The following is a 19,472-nucleotide window of genomic DNA, read 5'->3' on the forward strand; positions in this document are numbered from 1 at the left end:
AATAAGAGTATTTTATATATAATTGTGAGCAACTAGCATTGTAAATAGTGTTCTTGCGGCTCAGTGGTAGAGCATTGTGTTAGCAGCGCAAAAGGTTGTGGGTTCGATTCTCAGGGAACACGTTAGGTAAAAAATGTTAGCCTGAATGCACTGTAAGTCGCTTTAGATAAAAGCGTTTGCTAAATTTAAATAAATCAATAATAAATCAGTTTGGATGATGAAAGAAAATAGTTACAGCGATTGCAGTGAAACCCATACAGATGATCTTTCTTCTTCAGTGACCCTTGACCTTCATGCTCTGTCCCTAGGTGCATCAATTCAGTAACAAGCAGACAGAGATGGCACTGCGAGTGGCATCTCTGGATTATCTGGGTACCGTAGCAGCCAGATTGAGGAAAGATTCTGTCACCAGCAAGATGGACCAGAAAGCCATCGACTGCATCATCAGAGAGGTATGCAAACATGTATCTACATTACACATGCATTACACATTACACATCTCATAAACACTCAATTTTCAGTCTGCGTTTTTTTACTTAATGCTTTTTCTATGTGTCTTTAGAGCTCAGAGGGAGATGAGACTCAGCGGTTGCAGAAAGCCTTGCTGGGATATATGGATGAGAATGCAGAAACAGACCCTGCCCTCGCAGTGAGTCCAGCTCAGATGCTCTTCATGTCCTGTGGCCTTTATGTAGAGTCCTGTCAGCCTTTGAGTTTTTCCATGGTCAAGTGTCATCATGTATAGTGTGCAACAGTACCAGTCAGATGTTGAGACATGCATGACCCAATTTGTTTCTCATGATCTTAAAAACATTTTACATTGAAGGTGTCTTCTGAAATACTTAAAATTATAAGGAAAATTGATAGAGAGAATCTGTAAAATGTATATATATATATATATATATATATATATATATATATATATATATATATATATATATACTCTAAATTGAAGAGAATGTAGATTTTATTTCATATCTCCATTTGTGTAATTTTATAATGACATTTAACTTCTGAAATAATATCCCATTAAATGTAGAGAATACTGACTGATACAGTATGTAATTTAAATACGATTAATATTAATAATGAAATGATTATATAAATATTAATATTATTTATAACGTTAATAAAAAGACATGCACAAAATCATAGTTTTAATTAAAGCAGATATCAATAATTGTGGTAATTTATTATTATTATAATTTTTAATGATGATGATTAACAATGTTAGTGATAATTATTATTGTCATAATTATTATATAATAGAGTCTTGCTCAAAATTATCATTTTACTGATAGCAGATTTCATTAATTTGCCTGATTTTTTTTATCCTGATTTTTTTTTTTTTTTCTTAATCCATTATGACAAACGTGCCAATCTGATTTTGTATTGTAGTTTGCACGCAAATTTTACATCGCTCAGTGGTTCAGAGACTGCACTACGGAGGCTGAGAAGGCCATGAGGAATCAGAATCAAAAGGAGGATGACTCTGATGGGACACAGCATGCCAAAGAGCTCCAGGCCACCGGAGACATCATGCAGCGTGCAGAAACTCGCAAGAAATTCCTCCACATCGTCATTAAATCAACACCCAGTCAGTTTACTACTCTCAGGTATTACCATGCACGCATCACTGCTTTAATGATGTAACATCCTCAGCCTCAGTCAAGACTGTATCATACGGGTTATATTGTGGAATTAATGCCAAATAAATCTTTTGACAGGATGAACTCAGACACTGTGGACTATGAGGATGCCTGCCTTATTGTACGCTATTTGGCTTCCACCAGGCCCTTCTCTCAGAGCTTTGACATCTACCTGACACAGGTGAGAAGATTGATCCGAAGTGTAGACGAGATCAGTTTCCACCTTGTATTAATGTGCATAACCAATGCATCTTTTTTGCATTTTCCTTTTAGATTCTGAGAGTTTTAGGGGAGAGTGCCATAGCTGTGAGGACCAAAGCCATGAAGTGTCTGTCTGAGGTGGTGGCTGTTGACCCCAGTATACTGGCCAGGGTAAGAAATGCACAACACTTAAGGTAATTCTGCTGGAGTTAATGTCTTTTAATTGGTGACTTTGTCTGTGTTGTGTAGTCTGATATGCAGCGTGGTGTTCACGGCCGGTTGATGGATAACTCCACCAGTGTGAGGGAAGCGGCGGTCGAGCTGCTGGGACGGTTTGTGTTGAGTCGACCTCAGCTGACGGAGCAGTACTATGACATGCTCATCGAGAGGATACTGGTATGACAGCACTTCAGAGCACTGTCTGAAAGTTTAAGCTTTAATCAATGTATATATGTAAATGTACACTACCATTTGGGGTCAGGTTCTTTTTATTTATTTATTTTAAAAGAATTATTACTTTTATTCAGGAAGAATGCATTAAAATTGATGTTTATAATATTATTATTAATAATTTTTTTTGCTTTCTATTAAACAAAAAAATCCTGAAAAAACGGTTTCATGGCTTCCTCAAAAATACACAGCACTGCTGTTTTCAAGATAATAAGAAATGTCTCTTGGACAGCAAATCAGCATATTACAGTGAAATTTTTTTTTTTTTTGAAGGATCATGTGACACTGAAGACTTCAGTACCATATATTCTGCTGAAAATTAATCTTTGCCATCCTAGGAATAAATTACATTTTAAACTATATTACATTAAAACTTGGTTATTTTAATTTCTAATCATATTTCACAGTTTTGCTGTTTGTTTTTGATCAGATAAATATGAACATGAGACTTAAAAAAAAAGTATGATGTATACAACTTTTATGATCTCATAACAATTTGTGAATATAGGTAATGAACTAGAAAATACAAAAATATGAATACAGATTTTGGAAGTTAATGGTGACCTTTTGAAGGCCTAGGACATTAGACAATGATGTGAATTTTGGCTTGAAGTCTTGATGGTTTTTTTCCTGCTATGTTGAATACTGTGCATGTAATCTGTGAAAAGTTACAATTGTTCTGATGTGCTTTCACTCCAGGACACCGGTATCAGTGTGAGAAAGAGGGTGATCAAGATTCTGAGAGACATCTGTTTAGAGCAGCCCAACTTTAGTAAGATCACAGAGATGTGTGTGAAGATGATCCGCAGGGTCAATGACGAGGAGGGCATCAAGGTGCAACCACGTTCTTTCCTTTGTTTTACATGATAAATGCAGCGCTGAACTTCTGTTGTGATAGCTTTTTCCATTTAGTGACAAAAGTGAGCTAACAGTCTTTCCCTCCCTGCAGAAACTGGTGAATGAAACATTCCAGAAGCTGTGGTTTACGCCCACAGCCAACCACGACAAGGAGACAATGAACAGGAAGATTCTCAACATCACTGATGTGGTCAGTCCAGATCTTTATATTCTAATATTTATTATGTATTTATTATATACCCAACACATTCATACACAAACACATATTTTTATATGTATATGTGTGTGTGTGTGTGTGTGTGTTTATGTGTATATAAAATGTTGTCAGTTTGATTCCGATTCAGCATTTGTTTTATTTGGCTCTAAATCCGAGTGTGTCTTCATTATCAGTGTGAGAACCACTGCAAGCTGTTTGTGGTTGTAACTGGGTAACACTAGAGAAGACGTGTTTATACCTTTTGGTTTTACTACCAGAACATAAGGCCTTCCAGTGGCGCTTGCATCTCTCTGCAACAGATGTATTGCAAGATATGCAAATGTAAGCTGCTCCCTGAAGGCAATTTCTGAATATGAATTGGGTCAGAGGTCACAGATTCTACCTGACCTAAAAAGCCATGGCATCCAACTAAGCAGCTCTATGACCAGAGGCATATTAAACTATGAATAAATCAACTCCTCAACTTTCAGTGTAAGCGTCACTTTCGATTGTCAAGTGCACTCAATCCTCAGTCTTTGGCGACCTGTGTAAGCATAGAGTCTGAAGAGGAGGGACGGGAGAAACAACTCTCTCCAATATTATGAATCTGGACTGCAGTACCCATTTTAACCACTAGTCATCGCTTTCACACAAATCAATCAGATCAGACTGACTCCTGTCCACACCTAAAGAGCTAGTGTGAATATGGCTTTTCTCTAAAATAGTGCATCATGCCCAAGCTGAACTTGTTCTTTTCTGTCCTGCAGGTCGCTGCCTGTAAGGACACTGGCTATGACTGGTTTGAGCAGCTCCTGCAGAACGTAAGTGTTATGTCAAATCCATTTCCCTCTTCTGGACTCCAGTTTGGAGGACTGTAGAACTGTAATTCACCGTGTTTTGTTTTTAATAGCTGTTAAAGTCAGAGGAGGACTCGTCCTATAAGCCAGCCAGGAAGGCCTGTGTTCAGTTGGTGGACAATCTTGTGGAGTACATCCTCAAATACGAGGAGGCACTTGCAGGTACGCACATTCTACTAGACTTGGGAAATCTGGTTTGTTTTAGCATATCACTTGATTCATTCTGTAAAGCCTGATATATTAAATAATACTCACAAAAGATATATAGTTTTATTGAAATGGAACAGCTTATTGAACACTATATACAAAATACACAAAATATAAAAAGTTTGCATATGTGCTTTTTTTGAGTAACATTTATTTGATGCCTTAGACTTTTATGTTTCAAGTAGTATGGTATAGTAGAATATAGACCTCATACTCAGTAACACTTTAATTTTATCTGGTGGACCAAACTGAGCAAAATATGCAGTTAACTGATATTGCTGATAATTATGTAGCCAAGAAGTATGATAAAATTCTAATAGCTGTTTGTTTTATTGTTCAAAATTACATACAGTGATGGTTGAGAGATGAGCAAATTATAGCCTGATGTATCATATTTGATGCATTGATTTACACGATTTCTCTAAAATTAAAATGTATGGACAATCAAGTAAAGCTAAATTGCTTCAGTCCACTAAATGTTCGTCTTAAAATATGAATAACAATGTGTTTTTATATTTATTTTTGCAAATTGAAATCTTCCCTGATTTTCCAGACAACAGAAAGGATGTAGTAAATTGTGTCTAAGGTTTTTTCAGCTAAGTTATGATCATGTTGATAATTTAGAGGTCTTAGAAGTGCGTGTATCAAATATGATACAATAGGCTTTATAGGTACTTAATTTCAATTAATTGAATCAAAAGCTGAATCACTTTCTATTTTAACCATCACTCCGAGTTTTCTTAGAAGTCTTTGTGTTGCTTTTTTGTAGTTTAGGTGTGTGTGTGTATATATACAGTATGTCTGTATGTGTGTGTGTGTGTGTGTGTGTGTGTGTGTGTGTGTGTGTAAGTTGCATTTAATTTACATTTTGTAAATAATATATTATTGTATGTATAAATAATTAAGTTAATTAACTTACTAGTTTAGGAATATTTTTCCCCCGACATGTATTAATTTGCTGTTGTGATGCTGTCTGTGTGCAGAGCACAAGAGTGTGAACTCAACGCGGTTGGTGGCGTGCATCACCACACTGTATCTGTTCAGTAAGATCAGAGCGCAGCTGATGGTCAAGCATGCCATGACTATGCAGCCCTACCTCACCACCAAGTGCAGTGTAAGTTCTGACTTCAATTTGAACAGAAAACCTGCCATTTCTAATAATAAACTGGAATGATATCTTAAATCTAGAAAAATAAAAATGATCTGTTTTCTGTCAAAAATAAAAACCTTATTTATTATTACAATTTATTTAAACCGTTAAAATTGAATCCAGAAAACTGGCTGAATTTGGGAAGAATTTAAACTTTTTGCAGAACTTTTACTAAGTTGTTGCTAAATTGTAAAGGTTGAATGATTTTAATTAGGTTTTTTTTATTATTATTATTACAATTTAATTCCACCATTAAAACATAATCCAGAAAATTGCATAAAAGGCAAAAACAGAATCCAGTAAAATTAATGGAAATAAATTGAATTTGGGGAAAAATAGGGCCCTAAAAATTCAACTTTTGTTAAAACTTTAATGAATAGTTGTTAAATTGTGGTGTCATGATTTTAATTAATTAGACTTGCTTTTTGATTATGTTTGAAATGTTGTTTAACATTAGAAATTAAATCCAGAAATATTAAAACCTCAAATGGGGAAAAAATTCAATATTTGAGGTCATTCTGCCATCTAGTGGCTGTATACTGCTAGTTTTTTAAGATCATATTTTGTCAAGGTATGTCAGTCATAAGTTTTTTTTCATTTGTTTTCAGTGTTTATGTGTAATGCATTTGTCATTTTCCCAGTCTCAAAGTGACTTCATGGTGATCTGTAACGTTGCTAAGATCCTGGAGCTTGTGGTTCCTCTGATGGATCACCCCAGCGAGAACTTCCTGACCACCATTGAGGAAGACCTGATGAAGCTCATCTTAAAATATGGGATGACCGTAAGTGACCTGTACTCACACACTACTCATGCACTTAATTCACATATCTCAATTAACATTTGATTTACCTAAAATACTGTAACAATTTTAAAGTGATTTTTTGTGTAACTTTTTAAAGTGGGCATAGCACACAGTTTCTGCCAATCTCATGTTAATCTTGAGGACCTATAGAGTAGTATTGCATATCATATGCAATAGCTTTTCTCTGATAACTGTTGAGCTCCTAGAGGCGTGCCGTGGGTCAAGAGCACATGCAGCTTATGCTCTGTATGCTGAGACATCTACATGAATAAAATAGGAACAAAAATTCTGACTCAGATTTGATTTAATTTGTTTATAAAACATTTGCCACCAAAATGCTGGGAACAAACACACTTGCACAACTCTGTTGCTGCCCCGGAGAAACAAACTGCATCCTCTGTTCCCTTAACCTTGTGTAGCTTCCCAAAGATCCCAGTGTTATCTTTCCCTCACAACCAGAAACACACTTCTTTCAAATCCTTCTCGAGCAAGTCCTGTGCTTCATCTGTAGATGACTTCTGTAACCTGAATGAAGCACATTTATGTGCTGCTTTTGCTCTTGCTCAGCATGACGTGTGCACACGCTTTTCCAGGAGAAGTGCCTATACAAGGAATTCTGCTCTTTTTGATGTCATAAAGAGCCATATAAAAAAAAAAAAACGTTTTGAAACTTAAACAAACCCTGAAGGTGCGAATTTTGCATAGAAATACTCTGTCCAACACTTTTTTTTTTTTTTTTTTTTTTTTTTTTACTTTGGCCATGTTTAGCATGAGAATCCAACTCTTTAATTGTGTAAATAAGTCAGAAGGCATGAAATGCCATCAGACCTCCCCTCTTAGAATAATGGTAAAAATGTTCATTTGTAAGATCCATTAATCTTAAATTAGCCTAACAACTGGCTGGTTGTTCATTTGACGCTACATATGGTTACAGATAGACTTTTGAAACTTATTTCTACACATCCCACTAAGTTCTTTCTCTTTGTATCCTTTCACACAGGTTGTCCAGTACTGTGTGAGCTGTTTGGGTGCGATAGTGAATAAAGTGACTCATAATTATAAGTTTGTATGGGCCTGTTTTAACCGTTATTATGGGGCTCTGAATAAGCTAAAGCTACAGCATCAGGAGGGTACGAACAGCATGGCACTGGCTGCCACCAAAGCAGCCCTGCTCAGATCTCTCTTCACCGTGGGAGCTCTCTGCAGACACTTTGACTTCGACCGTGAGCAGTTCAAGGGCACTACTAAGGTACACAACCTTTCCTGATATGCAATTATACATAAACCTGCACCTAATTTACATGCAACCATGATTGCCATGTCTTTGTTGCTCATTGACTTAAGCTTAATAAGCATTCAGAAACACTAATTTCACTGAAACAAGACTTGAGTTGCTTAATATTTGTATTGTATTGATATATGTAGCTTTTTAAAACTTATTTATCCATAGATATTTATGGGAATTTAATCAAATATTTCTAATATTGTCAGTTTGTTTAATTCTCAGTTTTATTACTTGGATTTTGTATGGTTTATTTCAATTTATGCTTAACTATATGTTATTTAAACCTGAAATCGTACACTGTTATTGACAGGTTGTGATAAAGGAGAAGGTTTTGGAATCATTACTGTACTTCACCAATCACGAGGATGAAGAAGTTAGATGCAAAGCCATCATTGGGTTGGGTAAGATGATACAGTCATTGTTGTTTTCATATTTGTATATTCTATTATAGTATTTATTCATATTTTGAATAAGCTTTTTTTCAGTTTTAGTACATTTGTTATGTGCTTTTATCAGTTGTGTTTTTATTATTTCTGTATAGCTTTAAAATGTATTTTTAGTTTAATTCAAATTAATTTATACTTTAATTTCTGTTATTTTAGTGCTTCAGTTAAAAATTATTTCAGTTAATTGACAAGGCAACATTTCTTTTTGATGTTCATATTTTATTTCAGCTTTAATTTAGTCAAAGCAGTGTTCTGTAGTTTTAGTTTTTTTAGTTAACTATTGCAACGCTTCAAAAGTAGAACTGGGTAGTGCTTAATTTGTCAGATGCGTAATTGTGTATTTTCTCCACTTTTTGTTACAGAACCAGTTCTCTGATTGATTTCATATTTTGCATCATAGCAATTATACTTATTATTAATATTATAAGTACTGAATAAAAAGAAAAAACACCATCATTGCTTTTCTTATGCCGTGCAGGGTTCCTGTTCATCATGCACCCGAGTCAGATGTTCGTTCCAGAGGTGAAGTCTCTGTATAACGGGCTCCTGTCTGATAAGCGTTGCTCCATCACGCTAAAGATCCAGGTGTTGAAAAACCTCCAGATGTATCTCCAGGAGGAGGACTCTCGCATGCAGGAGGCCGACAGAGAGTGTGAGTGACCATTAACATATGTGTAAAGATTTAGTTATGAGAATAACTGCAGAAATTCATATGGTGACATTGACCACACTAACAGCAGAAAACTTTGCCAAAACTCCATAAGGCTCTATAAACTCTGTAACACCCTTAAAGAAAGCTTGTTGTGTTTTTATCTTTTCAGGGCAGAAATTGTCAAAGCAAGAGGATCTGAAAGAGATGGGTGACATCTCCTCTGGAATGAGCAGCTCTATCATGCAGCTCTATTTGAAGCAGGTGCTAGAGTCTTTCTTCCACACACAGTCCAGTGTACGACACTTCGCCCTCAATGTGATCGCTCTGACCCTCAGCCAGGGACTCATACACCCCGTACAGGTACACACACCCCTATACAACAACACTGACACTATAAACCCAACGTCAATGTCATCACTAATCCTGAACAGAATTATAAACTTCTGCACATCTCAACTCTTTTCAAGTTGTGTGGTTTTACATTGCTATAATTACAATGCCACATTCACGGGTTTGATTCCCAGGAAACACGCTTATGAATAAAATACATTGGTGCAAGCAATTGCAAAGTAAATGGCATTTTTTTTTACAAAAGATGTTTTAATGTTAAAGTCTCTTTTGCTCAACAAGGCTATTTTATTTAATAAAAAAAATAGCAGTATTGTGAAATATTATTACAAATGAAACTATTCTATTTTACTATATTTTAAATGGTAATTTATTCCTGTGATCATCATTACTCTAGACTTCAGAGTCACATGATCTTCAGAAATCATTCTAATACGCTGATTTGCTGCTCAAGAAACATTTCTGATTATTATCAATGTTGAAAACCGTTGTGCTTCTTTATATTTAGCTGGAAACCAAATAGAAAGTAAAAAACAAACAAACAAAACAGCATTTATTTGAAATGCAACTGTTTTGTAACAACTGTTAGTTTCTTTTTAAAAAATCATACTGACCCCAAACTTTACACAAATGTTCTTGCATAAGTACTAATTTAGTAGTGCTTTCAGCTACAGTTAAGAGTGCTTTATTCCAGTTAACACAATTTCCTACTCATCACTTTCACAACCTTGGCTGCAGAACTTGCACACTAACACGGACTTGACACTTTCGTTCCTCCTCCCATTCACAGTGTGTGCCATATCTGATCGCTATGGGCACGGACCCAGAGCCCACCATGAGGAACAAAGCAGACCAGCAGCTGGTGGAGATTGATAAGAAATACACTGGATTCATCCATGTGAGCACCAATCCACACACCTTGTCATATGTATCTCATGCTGGATCATAATTGTATTACTAATTGGATCATTCTGTTTCAGCATTCCTACTGATGCTGTATACATTACAGACATGAATGAGAGTTCATTTAAGAATATTTATGTGTGTGTATTACAATATTGATGTATGTATATTATTTGTGTGTGTGTTTATATACTTATGCATACATGCATTAACTTTAGTTAAAAATGTTAATAGTTGTTATAATAGTTCTAGTTTAAATTAAATCAGTTGATTATTATTGTTATATAAATCTATAAAATACCTGAATACTTTTAATTTGTTTTAATTCAGTTCTGTTTTAAATACTGTTCTGCTTAAATAATTAGAATTTTTGCACATTTCGTTGTTGTTGTTAATTTTAAAGGGTATCTAAAAATAAGTCAAAATATGGAAATGAAACTGCAAAAATTACTTTTTTTTTTTTTTTTTGACGGGTGTGTATGAAAATTTTATCGTGTTATTCCTGGGTTATTATTGAATTGCTTATTGCAATATTTACTTGAACTGCTTTTAAAGGATATAATTTGAATTACTCTACAGATGAAGGCTGTAGCCGGAATGAAGATGTCATTCCAAGTGCAGCAGGCCGTCTTGGGATCAGCGGGATCTGTGATCCGTGGTTTCCGTCAGGACGAGTCCCATTCTGCTCAGTGTTCCCACCTCTACAGCATGATCCGCACAAACAGACAACACCGGCGAGCCTTCCTCATCTCACTGCTCAGTCTCTTCGACGACAGCTCGGTTAGCACTCTTCTGTGTCTGGCTCTGCCTTACGTTGGCTCTTTGTTGTGATGTTGAGACTGACCTTTTCCATCTGTCTGTCTCTCTGTGTCCGAGCAGAAGATTGAGGTGAACATGCTGTTGTTCATCGCTGATAATCTGGCCTACTTCCCCTATCAGTCTCAGGAGGAGCCGCTGTTCATCATGCATCATATAGACATCACACTCTCGGTGTCGGGCAGCAACCTGCTGCAGACATTTAAAGAGGTACTTGAGTCTGTAACTAAAGTCTGTACCTCTATAAAAAGTTCACTTTGTTCATTTACACACAAGCAGCTCATGATCCTGTGTTTTTAGTGTCTCAGAGCAGAACATAAACTCATCTCTGCAAGTGCTCTGAGTTTGGGTCGCTGATAATGTGACCCAGCATTTAAAAGTAATGAAGGAATATTAGTTTTGTTGTTATACTGTAATTCTGAAACTTCGATACGATACCTTGAAAAATATTGATATGCAATACCATTTCCGAGACCACAAGAAAAAATTTGCGCAACATTAAATAAAATTTTAGATTTTAACTGAAATATCAATATAACAAGGTTAGAAAATGATAATGAGGTGTATTTTTGAGGTGGTAAAACACTGGAGAAAAACTTAGGGATTTCGTACGTTTACTTAAAATTTCTTTACAGAGAAATATAATTTTTACATAAATTTTCCTATTTTTCCCAAAACAGGGTGGTGTGAGTTTTAAATCAATTTGTCTGTTCTGTAAAATACAATTATTGTAATTAATACTTGTTTATTTTACAGTTCAATATTATTTTAGTCATTTGGTTGTTTTGTTTTTTTGTTATAAAATATAGTAATTTATAATAATAATAATAAAAATAATAATATTATTATATTTGAATAGTCATATTTAATTTGATATTTTTTTATATTATTGTTAAATGATCAGGGTTTTTTTTTTTTTTTGCACCAAAAACATAATTTAGATTTTAAAACTAAACATTCTCCATTAATGCAATTACGCCACTTACTACTGTCCCTTAAAGTTTATATGTAAATGTGTATATATCGTTTTATGTATGTAAATAACCTCTGTTATGACTGTATTTAACACACGGTTGTTTATTAGATGTAATCATGGATGGTAATGTTAATGAGTCCTGTCGTACCCAGTCTCTCGTTAAGGTGCCGGGCAGGAAGAGCAGGAAAAGGAGGCGACGACGGCGAAGACGCCCCCAACTGCAACAGCAGCAGAACGGTTCGGAGGAGGAGAAGGCAGAGCAGAACGAGGAACGAGAAAGGAACAGTGGAGATGAAGAGTATGACGAGGATGATTATGAGGAGGACGAGGAGGGACAGCGGGTGAGGAAGCCCAAGCCCACAGAGGGAGCCAGACAGTCAGAGTCAGATTCTGATACTGACCTGGAGGATGCTGATGCTGTAATGGAGCGTCTCCCTGATGACACAACATCTCTCCTGGACTTTGCTAGGGCATCACAGGGCATATTGTTACTGCTAGTGCTTAAACAACACCTCAAAAACCTCTACGGCTTCTCGGACAGGTAGCAAACACCCATCATGCATCCCAGCAACCCTGAAATGATTGCTTTTCTCTTTAGGTTTTATATTTACCCTCTTTATTCTGCTCCCTTCCATCGCAGCAAAATTCAGAAGTACTCTCCCACAGAGTCTGCGAAGGTGTACGATAAAGCCGTCAACAGGAAGTCATCGGTTAACTTCAGTCCACGGCAGACCATCGACTTCCTCCACAATGACGAGGTTCATGATGATATGACCTATGAGCTGAAGAGGAAGATCGTCAAACAGTACCTCGATGTGAGCTCGCTTTTACAAATTTTCTTTAATACATAAAAAAAGTGTATAATAATAGACTAAATATGAAATGTATAAAAAGATACTTTTTGAAATCACAAAAGCATTGTTAATTTTCTATATATATTTAAGCCAAACTGTTGAGAATTGCTGGTTTATACTTTGATGTTTGATCCTCAGTTTAAGTTGCTGATGGAGCACCTAGACCCTGATGAAGAGGATGAAGAGGATAGAGATACGAGTGCAAACGTGAGGAATAAAGCCATCACTGCACTGCTGGGGGGAGCAGGCACAAGCCCCCGAAACCATCACACCGTTGACTCGGAGGATGAGGACAGTGACGGAGAGGAGAGGACACCAGGGGTGAGAGAACGCCTTTCAATGCCTGATGTAGCCTGGCTGCATGCAGACTCAAACACTAGATATGGTAGAAATACCAAGTATTGATTTTTTCCAAAAGCTCAGTTAACTATTGAGAGGTATATTTTAGGCACGGTATTGTCTTTGTTTCACCAATATCCTTATTTCCAAACAAAGCTCTAGCCAAGATACCAGATGATTTTTGTCAATATCACACAGCCTTTACCACCCATTACCATCCTATTGCTAGCTTATTCTATGTAAATTAAAAAAAAAAAAAATATTATTTTCTTGTAAAATGTACTTTAATAATCTTTGAACTTTTTTTACACTGTACATTTTGGTATAATGTTAATTGCTCTGTAATCACAATTTGCTGTTATTATTATAGCAGGATTTATGCGGGTCTTAAACAGACCTTAAATGTATTTTTATTTGCCCCAATTTTCTGAAAATTAGAGAATGCAGTCATAATTTCATAAAAATTTGGCATTAAATATTGCTGGCACTGCCAAAAAAAAAAAAAAAAAAAATCTTACTCCGTATTGCTTTGTTTTCCAATACAAATACCTTAACATGCTTAAATCAAGATACATTTACTAAAGATGCAAATTAAACAAGTGTTGTGTTCTGAGAAACTGAACAAAATTTAGTTTAAGCTCAAAAAAGAACAAAATGCTTGTCAGTGGAGGTTGAAAACTAGTTTTTGCTTTGAATGTTTTTTTTTTTTTTGGGTAAGCCCATTGGCAGTAATTTGTTTTTGTTTATATACTCACTTAATTTCAAAATATTTTTTTTTAAAGTAATGAAGATCTGTTGGAAATTTTTATTTTATTTTTACTTTGAACGGTTGCTAACACCGATGTATTGTTCGATTCAATAGTATTTCCTAAATAAAACTTTCTAAACATGTTCTTAAAAAGTTACATTTCCCTTCATAAAACCGGCAGAAACCATGTAAGATAAATGCATGTAATAAGCGCACATTCATATAAATAGTTAGAGCCAGTAGGCTACTTCGAGATCGTCTGAGCAGTCTTTGCTCACGATTTGTTTCCGCGTCTCTCTTCACAGGCATCTCGACGCGGGAGGCGTGCGGCCGACTCGGCGGACCTGCTGTTGACGAACATGAACGAGTCCGTCAGTGCGCTCGACATCATCGCCATCCACTGCCCCAAATACCGAGACCGGCCGCAGATCGCGCGCGTGATCCAGAGGAACAGCGACGGTTACAGCATCCACTGGATGGCCGGCTCGTACTCCAGCTCCTGGACCGAGGCGAAGCGGCGCGACGGACGCAAGCTGGTGCCTTGGGTGGACACCATCAGAGAGACTGACATCATCTTTAAAAAAATCACACTCACCAGTGGCAACAAGCTCAACCACAAAGTGGCGCAGACTCTGCGGTCACTCTACGCTGCCAAGGACAGGAACTCCAGCTAATAATTCGTAAACGCTCGCACCCACACACCTCCCATCTCAGATCCTCAGCCTAATGCAACACTCACACACTCAACGTCTCTCCATATGCCATCAGCCAAACATCTCCTGGGTCAGCCGAACACACACAAACACGAGTGGCTGTTCTACACTACAGACTCTCTCTCTCTCTGATGCACTCTGGGTCCGGCGGTGACGTTTGGTCCTCTGCGCCGGAGTGCATCGTCGTATCGCAGGAATAAAATGTTTGGAGAAACATTGTATGGGTGCTCCTTCGCTGTTGTGCAGCAGATTTCTGGTTGTTTGATTTCTACTCCCAGTGTATCATAGTTTAACATAAAAATATTGTTTATATCTATAAAATAAATTTAAATATATACTGAATGTTGAAATAATTAGTTTGTTGATGTTTTTACTTTATTTCTTCCCATTTTCTTTTTGGATTTCATAGCGTCAAACGGCTTTCTATAGCTTAGCTCCTCCTTTACTGGCTGATGATGATGATTCTCTCTGTCGAGCTGTTTGTCCATTTTGTACGATAGCACCGTGTGGCTGTAATTTATTGTGTATAGCATGCAGTGTCTGTGAGAAGGGCTGTGTCGAAGGAGATTTGCGATTACAGGTCGCCCTGCTCAGCGTAAAGGGACCCACATGCCTCTGATGGAACAAATACTGCAATAAATTTTCTACTTCTCTTACTTGCAAGACTCATCCTGTCCGTTTGTGACTCTTGTTCACTTATCTTTTTTATTTATTGCATATTTTGCAATCTTTTATTGACGTATTTATCAGGGTGTCCACTCTTTTTCACCGATCGTCATAACAGGAGTTCTGACCTTTGGCACCAAAAAGTATTTTTCGTTGCCTTTTTGCCCAAGTAATCATCATAAATGATATATCATTTGAAATCTTAAAACCTCAATTCATCCTGTGGAAACTGTTTTGAAATCAGACACTGATTCACCATTGGAAATGGTGTTTCAAAATCTTTTAGGGGTCTCGCCCCCTTACTAGGGGTATCATTTTACAAAATGTATTACTTCCGATTACATTCAAACAAAATATATATTGTCAGAAAGATCTGAGTCTCAAGGGTCCATTTTGGGTTCTTTGTGATATTAGTAATATTGAGAAAGAGAAAAGTTTTTGGTATGATACCTAAACAAAATTGCATAGCTTTTCACATTTTTTTTATATCAACTTCAAATTTGGATCACAGCTTATATAGTCATATGACTTTAACCCTTCTGCCTCTTTTTTCCTTCTAGCTTCAAACATTTGTGAATCCCAAAGACACTTTTTTTTTTTTTTTTTTTTTTTTAAAGCTATTCTAGCTCTGTTTTTGTTCATGTAAGTTAATGGATGTTTGTTTTTCTGCCTTGATTTTTTAAAAAGCCTATAATTTTGCCAACAAAAATGTGACTTACTGATTTTATTCATAAAATAAAAAGACTGTCAGACACTTAATGTTACGTGGGTGTATCTTTAACTTAATTGTAAAGGATCGAATGGTGCATCAAAAGATAAAAACACAGTAATGTTTGACTTTATTATACATTTAAATCCCACAAATATATCTCCAAATGTTTTTTGTTTCGTTTACACAGCCTAACGGTTTTCATTGTGCGAGACGAACTTCAAAAAGGTATTTGCGACCAAAATTACCCTAAACCTGTAAGAAAATGTAGAAATATTCAATGTTCTTCACCTTTAATGTCATTTTGAAAATAAGTGTTGATTGATTTTTACCTGATTTTATAGTTTTTTGTTTTTTTTGATTATTTGCTTGATTGCATATGAGGTGTTTCACTTTCTATAACAGAATCAAAACAAGAAATCACATTTTATTTGTCAATCTGATGCACGTAGAAAGCTCTTTGTATTTCAACACTAGATGTCAGCAAAATATTTCTGAGAAAACGAAAAGAAGATTGAGGTATTTCTTTTGTTATTATGTTAGTGATGCTTCTGTCTCAGACCTGCAGTGCTGAAATTTGACTGGATCTTACATTAAACTGTCCATTGTCACAGTAGATTATGATGTATTTGATTACAGGGATTTCTCATGTCCCCACAAATTTTTATTTTTATTTTTTTGTAATATCCAAGGCATCCAGTGTCGCTTAAACCCGAATGTGATCTTGGACAGAAAACATTCTGGCTGATAAATGAATATTGTCAAAGTGCTGTTGAACTGATATCAGTTTCAGGTAATCGTGACACCTGTGCTTGATATTCAACATGTCCGGGCCCTAAAATACAAGAAAAAAAAATCTTGCTGTCCTTGTTAACATATTTCTCTTCTTTTAGCTGACATTTAAGGCCAACAGGGGATCAGCAAGTAATCAAAACTATTCATTCCAGATAAAAAATTACATGACTATTCATCTTGGCCTTAAAATAAGAGTAATCCCAAGACAACAAAAGATTAAGATGCGACATGACGATTCAGGCAAAGTTTTAAGCCTTGGTAAATTACACGTTATCTTATTTCACTGGAGAATAGATCGCCAGTCATGTGGAGCCAGTGAATTTACGAACTCACGATTTATTTCCATGCAAACATAATGCTTTCCAAGAAAATCCCTGAAGACCGAGAAAAAAGAAACAAAGATTTTGATTTAATTGCAAATTGACTACGTAAATGACAATTGAAGTGAAAGCTTATTTTCTGTATGCAACTGGCAGATTTTCTAAATAATGTTTCATAGCAATGTTGTCACTTTCCTCTATCGGCTTCTGTCTTTTGCATTGGCTGAAATCACATTTCAACCTGTTGTCTTTAAATGATGTAGTGTTATTTGTGCATGAAATTTTCAAAACATTCTCTTGATTACACAGACATTTAATTTCATACAATTGTTACATTAATGCACAATGCTACAGAGGGATGATGAGGCTAAAGAGGCTTATGTTGGGCTCTACAGTGCACATGCAGCTGTCCTATAGAAATGTCAGTTGTTGTGTGTCACCAGGATCCTTAAATCTCTCACTTATCTGAACAAAAGTCTTAATCGTTATATTGAGTTAAGAATGTTGTGGGTGGTTGCTAAGGTGTTCTATGTTGTTGCACACACACACATACAAGTACTTTTCTTAACTTAAAACTTAAAATAAGTCTCTTGTTCATTAAGGTTGCATTTATACGCTTAAAAATATAGTAAAAGCAGTAATATTGTGAAATATTATTACCATTTAAAATAACTGTTTTCTATTTGAGTATATTGTAAAATTTAATTTATTCCTGTGATCAAAGCTGAATTTTCAGCATCATTACTTCAGTTTTCAGTGTCACATGATCCTGAATAGCAAGTTCAAAAGAGCAGCATTAGACATTTTTGTTAAACGTAAATGTCTTTACTGTCACTTTTGATCAATTGAATGCATCCTTGCCGAATAAAAGTATAAATTACTTTTAAAAAAGTCTTACAGATCCCAAACTTTTGTATGGTGTACACTCCTCTCTATTAAACCAGGAACCTTAATTTCCAAATGATGTAAATGATGCTCCTGCAGACCTCATCTCTCAGATTAGGGGTGAGGACCTCTTATGTTCCAGGTTCGTTAGATTGATTCCCTAATCTATTATATAATCAGCTGGAGGCTGTTGTGTTACTGTGAGCACGCTTGTCATATAGGCTGAATTAGAGTAATGCTGTTATTGTCAGTGAGGTTTTAGCTAAGATGTAGGATTATGGAGAGAGATATAATCCCATATCTTTCAGTCCCACAGCGGCCGTTGACTGCCGTGGAGAGAACAGAAGTGATGCCTGGATTACGGTGCTAAAGCACAGAGAGATCATGTGGACAGACACACAACAAGGTCTCTTAGGATGAACCATTAAGCTTTTTATTCATTGGTTTTTGTAGGATAAAACAAGGTGGTCACAGTCAAAAGTGTCTTTTCTGCTAATGTTATAGCAAAGCTTTGCATTTCACAAATGTGCAACAGAAAACAGTAGAACTCATTGTCAATAAAATCAAGCTCGCAGGAAACTCCCTACTTTTTTTATGAAATTAAGTACTAGTAAAAGCGATGCTTTAAATTAAAAGTGGTAAAAAGTATAAAGCTACCCTGTATGTATACTATCCCTGAGGACGGTGAATTTACTCAAAGTGATTCATTACTGAGTGGAAGTCACCATTTAAAATGAGTTTTCGTCAACACACACTATTTTACAATTTGGCTAATTATTTTATTTGTATATTTTTTTTTTGTAGAATCTTCTTACTCCTAACTGACAGTTTTTTAATGTACAGACTTATAACATACAAATGTATATGTTTTTTCATGAGTTCAGGTTGGATTTAGCTTTTTTGTTTAGATGTGGATAAAAGACAGATGCCTGTTCAGAAATGCATCGTGGATTGTTTTGTTGTTAACTAAGACTATAAAATACATGTTCTGAGATTGAAATAAAGGTGAAACGAAATATTAATATTAGATGAAAAAGTAACCTTTTCAAAGAAAATAAGAAACTAAAGCTGAAATAAAAAATGAATGAGATCTGCTAAAGTTTTTAGCAAAGCTTTGAATTTGTCAAATAAAATTGACGAAGACAAGCTTATTATTGTTAATTTAATTTATTATTTATTTGTTTGTTTGCATTATTTATTTATAGATTTTTGAGTGCTGAAAACACAAGCCTGTTTACAAACGCACTGTAGATTGTATTCTTTTTATGTTAACTGAAACAAAAATCTAAATTTTAGCAACGGAAATAAATGAAAATTTGAAATCTACTAACTGAAATAAGTTTAACTTGAAGTACTAAAATATAAAGCTAAATAGAATTATAAAATAACAAACAAGCACATAAGATTATTGAAAATTGAAATGAAAACTGAAAATATAAAAATACTGGTAAATACTGTAATAGCTAAAATAACACTGAAGTGAAAGTGAAAAGTGAAAATGGTGACATTTGCCAAGTATAGTAACCCATACCCAGAATTGGTGCTGTGCATTTAACCCATCCAAGTACACACACACACACACAGACACACCGTGAACACACACCCAGAGCAGTGGGCAGCTATATATCCACCGTCTGGGAGCAACT

At 35.6% G+C, this 19,472-nt stretch overlaps 1 protein-coding gene across 2 annotated transcripts in view; it reads left to right on the top strand.

Moving 5' to 3' along the window:
• LOC128014836 (nipped-B-like protein A) overlaps window positions 1–15,107 on the top strand; it is a 36,360-nt gene extending 21,253 nt beyond the window's left edge. For both annotated transcript variants that reach the window (XM_052598505.1, XM_052598506.1), the window contains exons 23-45: window positions 309–452; window positions 563–649; window positions 1,399–1,616; window positions 1,728–1,830; window positions 1,923–2,021; window positions 2,100–2,246; window positions 3,000–3,134; window positions 3,250–3,348; window positions 4,122–4,175; window positions 4,265–4,373; window positions 5,402–5,532; window positions 6,210–6,350; window positions 7,372–7,620; window positions 7,967–8,057; window positions 8,581–8,754; window positions 8,924–9,114; window positions 9,893–10,000; window positions 10,585–10,785; window positions 10,885–11,031; window positions 11,950–12,338; window positions 12,438–12,612; window positions 12,790–12,972; window positions 14,044–15,107. In XM_052598505.1, coding sequence (XP_052454465.1) covers window positions 309–452; window positions 563–649; window positions 1,399–1,616; window positions 1,728–1,830; window positions 1,923–2,021; window positions 2,100–2,246; window positions 3,000–3,134; window positions 3,250–3,348; window positions 4,122–4,175; window positions 4,265–4,373; window positions 5,402–5,532; window positions 6,210–6,350; window positions 7,372–7,620; window positions 7,967–8,057; window positions 8,581–8,754; window positions 8,924–9,114; window positions 9,893–10,000; window positions 10,585–10,785; window positions 10,885–11,031; window positions 11,950–12,338; window positions 12,438–12,612; window positions 12,790–12,972; window positions 14,044–14,412 — 3,744 coding nt within the window. In that variant the 3' untranslated portion in view covers window positions 14,413–15,107. The remainder of the gene's footprint in view (window positions 1–308; window positions 453–562; window positions 650–1,398; window positions 1,617–1,727; window positions 1,831–1,922; window positions 2,022–2,099; window positions 2,247–2,999; window positions 3,135–3,249; window positions 3,349–4,121; window positions 4,176–4,264; window positions 4,374–5,401; window positions 5,533–6,209; window positions 6,351–7,371; window positions 7,621–7,966; window positions 8,058–8,580; window positions 8,755–8,923; window positions 9,115–9,892; window positions 10,001–10,584; window positions 10,786–10,884; window positions 11,032–11,949; window positions 12,339–12,437; window positions 12,613–12,789; window positions 12,973–14,043) is intronic.
• Window positions 15,108–19,472: the final 4,365 nt, after the last annotated feature.

This window comes from Carassius gibelio, chromosome A5 (assembly GCF_023724105.1).
Source record: "Carassius gibelio isolate Cgi1373 ecotype wild population from Czech Republic chromosome A5, carGib1.2-hapl.c, whole genome shotgun sequence".
NCBI classification, from domain to species: Eukaryota; Metazoa; Chordata; class Actinopteri; order Cypriniformes; family Cyprinidae; genus Carassius; species Carassius gibelio.